Source organism: Pteropus alecto, unplaced genomic scaffold (genome assembly GCF_000325575.1).
Source record: "Pteropus alecto unplaced genomic scaffold, ASM32557v1 scaffold196, whole genome shotgun sequence".
In the NCBI taxonomy this organism is placed as follows: domain Eukaryota; kingdom Metazoa; phylum Chordata; class Mammalia; order Chiroptera; family Pteropodidae; genus Pteropus; species Pteropus alecto.
The window spans coordinates 5086778-5096079 of record NW_006439717.1 but is presented as its reverse complement, the minus strand read 5'-3'; the positions used below and the strand labels follow the sequence as shown (position 1 = coordinate 5096079).

General features: G+C 42.4%; 1 protein-coding gene across 1 annotated transcript in view; it reads right to left on the bottom strand.

The window, feature by feature from the left end:
• ADAMTS20 (ADAM metallopeptidase with thrombospondin type 1 motif 20) overlaps nucleotides 1-8487 on the bottom strand; it is a 150296-nt gene extending 141809 nt beyond the window's left edge. The window contains exons 1-2 of the mRNA XM_006916882.3: nucleotides 8328-8487; nucleotides 7381-7742 (exon numbers count right to left, since the gene is read on the bottom strand). Of these exons, the coding sequence (XP_006916944.1) occupies nucleotides 7381-7742; nucleotides 8328-8418 (453 nt within the window). The 5' untranslated portion in view covers nucleotides 8419-8487. The remainder of the gene's footprint in view (nucleotides 1-7380; nucleotides 7743-8327) is intronic.
• Nucleotides 8488-9302: the final 815 nt, after the last annotated feature.

Sequence of the window (9302 nt, the reverse complement as noted above, 5' to 3'; positions counted from 1 at the left end):
GAAGCCCTCCCTTCTCTACTGCTGGCAACTCTATAGCATCCTCCCTAGAATCTATTTTAAATGTGGCCATGGAGGATGGGCAAGACCCTCCCAGAGAACAGAACTAGAGACCTTGGTGACTGATAGACTTCCTAGAAAGATGAATCAAAGATGGTAATCAAGAAACTCTCTTCCTGCTCGTTTAGTTGGTCTCCACGGCCCCTTCCCAGCAGAAGTCCGGAATCGCTATAAATCAGTGACTACTAGGTATCTCCCCTTCTTTCTGTAAGAAGCTAAGACTAAGGTTGCAGTCATGCTGATCATGGCTTAGGAGAGGTACAAATAACTTATTAATTCATTAGTTGCTAACTAAGAACCACATCTGAACTTTATGGAGAAGACTGTATTACCCAGAGATCCTGGACACTGAGCCAGAGACACCACCCCTGTCCAATTGTCTCCTGTAGACAAGATGACTATGTTTGATGTGTAGGAAGAGAAGAGCAAAGTGATATTTGGTGAACAGGAGGACAGCCTGTAGTAAAGACTGTTGGTGATCACCAGTATCTATCCTGCTGTCTTCTTCCTGGGTACATCACTGTCCCTCATTTTCTAGCCTTTTGCATCAAGGTAGAGCCAGGCAACTAGTTTTCATCAAATGAATGTACATAGGAGTGGTGTGTGCCACCTTGAACAAAGGCAGTCAAGAGCCAGTATGCCTTCTAAATGCTATTACTATGGTAATAAATCGTTTATGTAGCTGATGAATATTTTTAACAAATTTAATGCTGTTGAAATAAGGACATTATGTACGAGCCACTAAATATAGCTGGTACATAAATGCTAAGCATTTGTTGAAAGAGAATGAACAGTTTCTTCCTCTGAATACTAATACTGAACAGCTTAATTAACTACAATTTTTTAGAAAACAGTAGTTATAAAAAAACGAATAAAGCCACAAATAACAAGAGTATAATGTAAGCTCATATGACCAAAGTAATAAGTGGAACACAACCTAGATATCTGAAAAATATTTAATCTATACAAATTTTTTAAGTATATCCAAGTACTTAAAGTTGCTAATATAATTTTCCTGCATAGAGTGTCTGATGTAAAGAAGAGCTAGCTCAATTATTTGGCACATTAATAAAAGCTGCTTTAGCTCATTCATTCATTTATATATTGAGAATTTCTATATGCTATATTGAGTACCAAAGTGAATGACTATCATCCTTATACTTAAAATCTACAAATGAGATAGAAGTGTGGACAAGTAACTAAAATTCAATATTTTATACATAAAACATCCAGTGATGAAATAAAGTCCTGGTCAGCTCTGTATAAAGAACAGGGGAAAGAAAGGCAGGCTCAAAATGAATCTGAAAAGGATGGGTAGTTTAAGGGAAATGACATTCTAGACAAAAAGTAAATATAAATTCAAACAATTATGAAAATTATAGTAAACCTATGATAGAATCAAACAAATGTTTTTAAATAATCTTTCTTGCCACCTGGTCCTCTGTCACTATCTTTCTTGATTAGGTGCCACAGGATTTCTCATTTAAGTCAGAGTCACTAGAACCATTTTAGTCTCCTCTTATGATCCAAAATTCTAATAGGTCCTCTATGTCAATAGTATTGAAGGTTGCTCAACTTCAATACTATTGACATTTTGATAATTCTTTGTTGTAAGAGGTAGTTTTGTGCATTGTGGAATGGTTAGCAACATCCCTGGCCTCTACCCACTAGATGTCGGTAGCTTCCTCTACACACTGCACAGTTGTGACAGCCAAGTGTCTCCACATTGCCAAATGTCCCCTGGCAGGGGGTGAGGGAGGAGGCAAAATTGCCCCCAAATGAGAACCACTGGTCTACAATAGTGTACCTTCCATAGGCATTCACTCTTCACTTAACCACATACTTCAAGTGCTCTCTCTTCCTTACCAAAAGGGGACTGCAGCAATGGTCCTGTCAGTGATTCACTGCCTCCCTTGTACCCTGTTACAAAAGGGAAGACCCTTGCACAATGTTACAAAAGGGAAGACGCCTTCCCACCACAATGAACTCATCATCTGCCGTTCAAGCCCTCATCCTTCCCAATGCATTCCAGGCCTTAACAATTTGATTTCAAAGTTACCTTTCAGTCTCGCCTTCCAATCCACCCTACTTTTCAGCTGCACAGACCCACAAGAAGCTCCTTTCCTACCCACATGTTTATTCATTCCTCAAAGTCCAGTTGAAAAGTCTTTTCCAACATAGTTCTCATAATACTCAGTCCTTCCTCAAAGTTCACACAGTACTTTTTATATTCATCTTAAGTGATTATGTTGGCCCTGAGAACGCTGGCCATAATAGTCCAAGGGCCTCAGCTGCTGGATTTTGAAAGCCATCATACTGTTTGTGCTGCAAGCCATATCTCCCAAGTGTTAGTCAGTACCTGAGTGTGGAAAGAGGCTAAGAGTAAACTCATTCTTAAGAGGCATGAGACTCTTTCTCCCAATCAAATGTGGCTCAAGGCATGCTTTGTTGAGCCTTAGACTGCCCCGCAGCCTAGGATATTTCTAACCCAATATTCTCATCCTCTTGTTTCAGACTTCATGGCTCTCTATTTTCTCTAACAGGCACTTCCTCTAAATAAAATCCTTGCACATTTAATCCCTTCTTGCCTTCTGCTTCTTGGAAGACCCTACACTAACACTAGAATATTAAAAGTAGAGGGATAAGAAATTCTCTTATGTTGTTTGAGTATAAGAATAACTAAAGGAAGTCCCTATGAATTTTTCCAACAACAAAAAAATGTTAATACAGAATGGTATGTGTAATGATCTGGGGCTATATTAGTCCTGGGCGAATAGTTAAAATTTTCCCAAATAGACAAAAACCAGTAAAGACAATACTGATAGTTCCCATACAATTATTTCTTGTCTGAACAAGAAGTTACTAGAGCAACTCAATAATCAGTCATCAGAGAGCATTAGTGCCTGACATACTGTAGAATGTTCCATATGAGAAACTTAAAGTACACACAGCCACTGCTAGCTACTCCATGAGAATACTGTATATGCCAGATGCAACGTCTGGTTTTATGACATCTGGAAAATTTTTCAACCAAAAAGAGTGCATTGCTTTAAATCCCAAGAAATAGTGAAGTTAACTGTCTAGGCGGTCAGGTTAGTCCCTAAGGGACTTTGGGAGAATGGAACCCACCAGGTAATAGGAGAAGAGGGTGAGTAGAGAACAGTGGTTGTGAGGAATGAATACATGCTGTCCTGACAAGTATACACCACACTACTCCAACTTATTACTGACCTCTATTTTGGCAAGAGTGTATCAACATTATGAGAATAAGACCACGAAAATGAAGTTGATAGTTGAACTTAGGGATATTAAGACCTGAATACTACACATTCTGTATCAGTGTATATCAATGGACTAAAAACAGTCTTTAGTCATTACATTATAGGTAATTTTATGATTCAGCTCCATTTTCATATCTATTATAGATTTTTAGAAATGTACAGATTTCTATTCAGAAATGTTTGAATTGTGTTATTTATACTCATAAGAAAAAATATAGATTTTAGAAAAGTAAAAATTATATACATCATTTCTAGCAGACTCTTAGCCCCTTCTGGATCTTGGGCCCAAAGTACTTAAGAAAATTAACAATACTAGTCATGGTTCAGTGATTTAATGAAAAACATGTAAATACCAAGACCTCTAGAACTGGAAAAAAATTAACCACATAGGAATTAAAAGAGGACATTAGTTCACATGTTTGAGGTTAAAGCAATATTAGCAACTAAATAAAATCTTTATATATGTTGGAGAGTTAATTTTCTAAAGTAGTTGTATGTAAAGGGATATTTTGAAAGTAATTTGTTTTTCATTCTTTTCTTCTAAAAGTCACATTACTCAGCAGCCACCAGAGAAAGGAATGGTAGGTGCTACCTCAAGTGGAAAGTTGGAAGGGGAATGGGTTGACTAAATCAGATCTGAAAGGGGAACTCAGTGGATTCCAGGAAGAAAAGGGTGATAGAGGCAAAAGGAACAGTTTGAAAGATGCATATGTGCAAATATTTCCGCTGGGGGTTAAGATCCTAGAGATGGAAAGTACATTAGATAATTTAAGGGGACCGACAAGAGAGATGTTTTAGCAATTTATGTCGGATCAGAAAAAGGAAGCTCTGAAAGAGTCTCCATCACAGACACACCAAAATTAGAAGTGTGGCGGAGTTTGGCAAAGGGAGGAACCAAATCCCCCTTGACTTTCAAATGCTATGGACAGTATCAGACCCTTAGGGGAATCTAGATTATCTATAGCATCACCAAACCAGCATACATAGGAGGGTGCTGCAGCAGGAGCAAAGCAGCCCTTATGTCTGAGGTCTGCCCAGTAAATGCATCAACCAGACAAGAAATCAAATAAGTGTTACAGCCAGAACTCAGAGGGATATGCATCACCAGTGAGAGCCCAGGAGGAGATGAGTCAGTGAGCTCCAACTAAGCAAAGAAGGCAGGCCACAAGCTCTCAGGCCCAAAATTTGGCTGATGGTGCCAGAAAGATGCAAAGAGACTAAGGCACAAAGGACATGAGAAACTAGAAGAACTGGAGGACAATATGGTTTTCTCATCTTCCTCCCAAACAATACGAAGATCTCAGAACACATTATGGCCCTGTATGAGGTCGAATTTCATCAAAGAGCAATGTATAACACACGTTAGCAGAGAAAATTAGTAAGTTACTCATTTCAATATATTCAGGAAAAGCATTTGATTATAACATCCATTCATGATCGAAAGCAAAACTAAAATAAAGAGCACCTAGAAAAAAGATATCTTCTCTAAGTTTATAAAACTAAGAATCCTTCAGTAAACATCAACCTTAGGGTTTAATGGACTGACAGAAGTCAAAGCTAGATCGTCACAGTTGCAGACGCAAAGTCCCATAGATAAATCAGGAAGCAAGCAAGAGCAGGGCCAGAAGGTTAGTATTACTGACCTCTAGGGCACTGTATTAAGGTTGATCTGCAAACGACTTGGCTGGACCAGGTTGTGGGTACCACAATTTTATCTGGATCTAAAGTCTAATCTGAGACTTATAAAAAGGTATCTGATATAATGACAAATGGATTCCAAAACCTAACAGAAATTTACTATTTGATGAAACTATTATTCTAAAGTTAATGACAGAATTAGAGTAGAAATAAAATACACAATCAAGTATATATGTTTTAGTACTAATATCAAAAATGAGAAAGATCAAAGAAATATGACTAATCTTATTAGTAATTTAGACTTATAATTGGTCATGTTCACACTACTAAAAAGATTTTTAGATCATGGTACCTCTATTTGCTGTATTGCTGCAAATTTTCTATCTCTGCTATGACTGATGTCCTCAACGTAGTCTTAGAAATACAAGTAAGATAAAACTGAGTCACATAGATATGAAGTTTTCAAAATGTTAAACTCTGATATATCAATAAGTCTATCAAAATTAAATTGTATACATAAATCAGATTAATAATGCATGGTAACTTAGGCCACCATATCCAAATTGACAGTGACAGGAAAGGATGAACTCCTGTTTCGATTTAAACATTTCCAACTGTTTTTTGATTTCAAAAGGGAATACTGAATAATTTGAACTATGCCAACATCATGCATGATCATGAGCAGAAACATCACTCCTAATAATGCTTCCCATCTGGAATGTTTTTTTCCTTGCCGTAAAACACTAAATCAAGAAAACATACTAACCATGAAAAATTTGTGGTAGTAAATATAGAGTTTTCCAGACAAACATTATTTTGAAAGGTTATAGAAAAAGTATTTTTCTTCCCTTTGATGGATAGGTGGCCATGTAAATATTAAAGTGTTTCTGCCATTCTGATACTTCAAGCATTTTACATTCATCCACAGCAGAAAAGAACAATTGTTCAAGGCATTCCATGTAAATATAGCTCAAGATAACAACATGACAAAGACCAAAGAGACTTTCCAAATTTATTTAGTAATGACCAATACTCACACCCAGGAAGATATCTTACATCAATAAACCTAAGAGGAAATATTATATTTGGCCTGGTGAGAACTGTTATCAATTATTAAATTAAAAAATAGTGTTAATGTTCTAAAACTATTCTTTTTTTTAAATTTGTTCCAATAAAAAAAAAGCTTAACTACTTGGGATGAACACTAGAATCCTATAATCAAAATCCTACTTGTAGTTTCTTCTTGAACATGTATTGGAGGAGTTAATGATGAAGTGTGCTCATATCTGTTTGAACAAGTCTTACCTACCTGGGGTTCCATGAACTTGGATAGGAAAGCGTTAAGTCTTCATTTTCATTAACCTGATACTTAAGATTTCCTTCAATTATGATTTTAGATAAAACCACAGACACTGACTTTGTTACCAATAAAATGGCATTTTTATATCACATTAGAGTTGATGTGGCTATCGATCACTTATACCCATCACCACCAGAAAAGTATAATAGTATAAAGATCCCTCCCAACAGATATTATGAAATGCAGTATTAAAGTACATGTCATCACACCACTAATAGCTGTAACATTTTTTTATTACTGTTAGTTTTTAAAGGGAAGCCAATTTGATAATTTTAAATGTGTAAAAAAATACACAAGTTATTAGAGTTTAGAAAAGAGGTCCTAGGTTTCCCCAGACTGAAGTAAATGCCAAAAATATTTAGGACCTGTTTTAGAGGGAGAGAAACAAATGAAACACATAGAACGCAGTATTTTATTTCATTTCCTCTCTCTACAATGAGGTTTTTACAAAGTCTCCATTTTTTACTCTTGCCACCCTAATGACCATTTGCTGGCACCAGGCCTTGGTAGATACTCTACATTTTGAAACAATGAATTTTAAACAAGCAGATGTAACCTCTTCCTTATCCTGTACTTGAGATTAATGGCCATCCCTATACTGTCAAAAAGCAACTCTTCCTTTTTAAACCTTTTTCTTTTATGTATACTCATTCTTTTCCTTCCTAAATTCTAGGAACAAATTTAAGTAAATGCAAGGGATTCTATCTCAATAGATGGCCAGATATATGTGTGAATGAAATGACACTTCACTAGCAGAGACCTCATAGAGCCACTCCTTGACTCACAGTCACAGCTTCTGACACTTTAATAGTCTCTCTTCTGCTTTATGCAGAAGTCAATTTTGCCTTGGTGTTCCTTCCAAACCCTCTCTCTGCAGGAAGGAGTGGCCTCCAGCTTGGCTTCCTTTAGGTGTTAATCCCTCTTGTGGCCCATTCTCATATCTTGGGTCACCAACCACCAAGTCAGAAAAGCCCATTGCACTCTGCCTGAAAGCAGCTCTCGACAGTATTCCAAGAAAATGCCAAAGGACCCAAGGGTGCTTACCAGGCCTCCACATAGGCTGAAGACAGCTGTGTGATCCTCCCGAGCATTGACCTGGCCACGGTAGAAACAGTGGCGCAGGTCTGGGGGCGCCGCACTGCCTTCCTCCGCCCCGGGCGCCGGGGCCCCCAAGTGCACCTCGGTGTAGCCCGCGGCCAGGAAGGCCGCGTCGGCAGTCAGGTTCAGCTGGAAAAGCTGCCCGTAGGCGCTGATTCGGTAATGGGTCCTGAATGGCGTGGGCTCCAAAGTCTCCGAGCTGCGCTTCCTCCGGCTGAAGTGATGGCTCTGAGGGAACACTTCACCGAACTCATTGACCCGCGCGGGGGTCACCACTTCGTAGGAGACCAGTGTCCTCACCAGCGCTTCTGCAACCACAGCGATATGGTCATTGATCTCCCACCGTCCCCCACATAGGTTTCCTACTCTCCAACCCCGAACTTCCTCAACCAAACGTCCACCCAAAGGTCCGAGGTCCCAGGTCCCGATACAGCCGGGGACGCGACGAATGCACACAGCCTAGCGAGCGCGCGCACACACACACACACGTGCGCTCTGTGAGTTTGCACACTCTGCTTTCCCACACCCCCGACTTGCTCCACTCTCCCCGGGGAAAGACCCTGGCACTCATGGCCCTGAGCAGCCCACCTCCTTCCCCCATCCCTCTATGCTTCCCAGGTGCCGCCAACTCCTGCCCTCCGGGCGCACGCGCCACAGTGCCCCACGCGCCCCCGCCGCGTGGTCCCTAGAGGGATTCAGGTCCCCCGCGCGCGATTCCTCGAAACCGGACGCAGGCTCAACCTCTTGGGATGCAGGGGGCTGACTAATCCGGGAGCTCCTGCAGGGCCAGCCTCCCCCAACCGGCTGAGCCTCTCACCCCACCTCCGTCCTCCTGTCCCACTCGGGCCCCAAGCCCCCATCTCGCTGCCGAAGGGGCCGCGCAGTGACCTTACCTTGTCTGGGGTGGAACTGAACTTCCCAAGATCTGGTGATGAAGAGCGAGAGCTGGTACAGCAGCCCCGTCAGCCACTTGGCCACCCGCATGTTTCCACCGGGGGGATCCCAACCCGGGAGGCCAAACCGAGCCAACCGGCTTCCCCCGAGCTCCGCTGCCTCTCCTCCCTTTCGCCCGCCGCTCTCCGCGCTGGCCGCCGCGGCGTCTCAGCAGCCTCCCGAGCAGCAGCCCCGGCCCCGAGCCGGCCCGTCTCGCCACACCACCAGCCTCCGCTCCCTGAGCCGCTGCTTCATCGCACTGCAGCCCCGCAGCCCCCCTGCTCGCTCTCCGCAGCCTCGCTCCGCTTCCTGCGCCAGCACCGCTCTCAGAAGCACTCCCCTAAGGTCCCGCTCCGCGCGAGGCAACCACTCGACCCAGCAGGAACGGTGCCAATATAGCCACCCGCGGCCAGGCCAGCGCGGGGGAGAGCCCGCCCCCAGGGGCAGGGCCCGGCCAATCAGCGGGAGATGCAGCCCGGGCTCGCCCTCCGGCGCCCAGCCAGCCGGGCCCCCAGCCCCCAGCCGCACGCGGAGTGCGGTCCCGGTTGACTACCGCTGTGGGCGTGCAACGTGGTGGGTAGCCCGAGGCCCAGCTGAACATCATCCCGGTACCTGTAAAACCCAGGACTGATACAAGATGCGAGGCCGAGGTACAGATAGGTGATAGGCGTGTGAGGTTTTCAATTCTTATAATGAAATGACAAGCATCAGATGGAAAGTTTCTGTTATTTATGTTTCACGGTAATTGTAGGCTTCTCAAACAAGATAAAATAAGCTACAGCGGGAAGTTCTTGTAGGCAGAGGGTGCTACTAATGAAGCTTAATGGCCAGGCCTCACTTCCAAGGGCCGCTGTGTGTCCTAGGAGTTGTTTAGAGTGATGTGAGTGCAGAAGGTTAGCTGAAGTTGCAATCAGCAAACACTTCTGGGTGAGAAT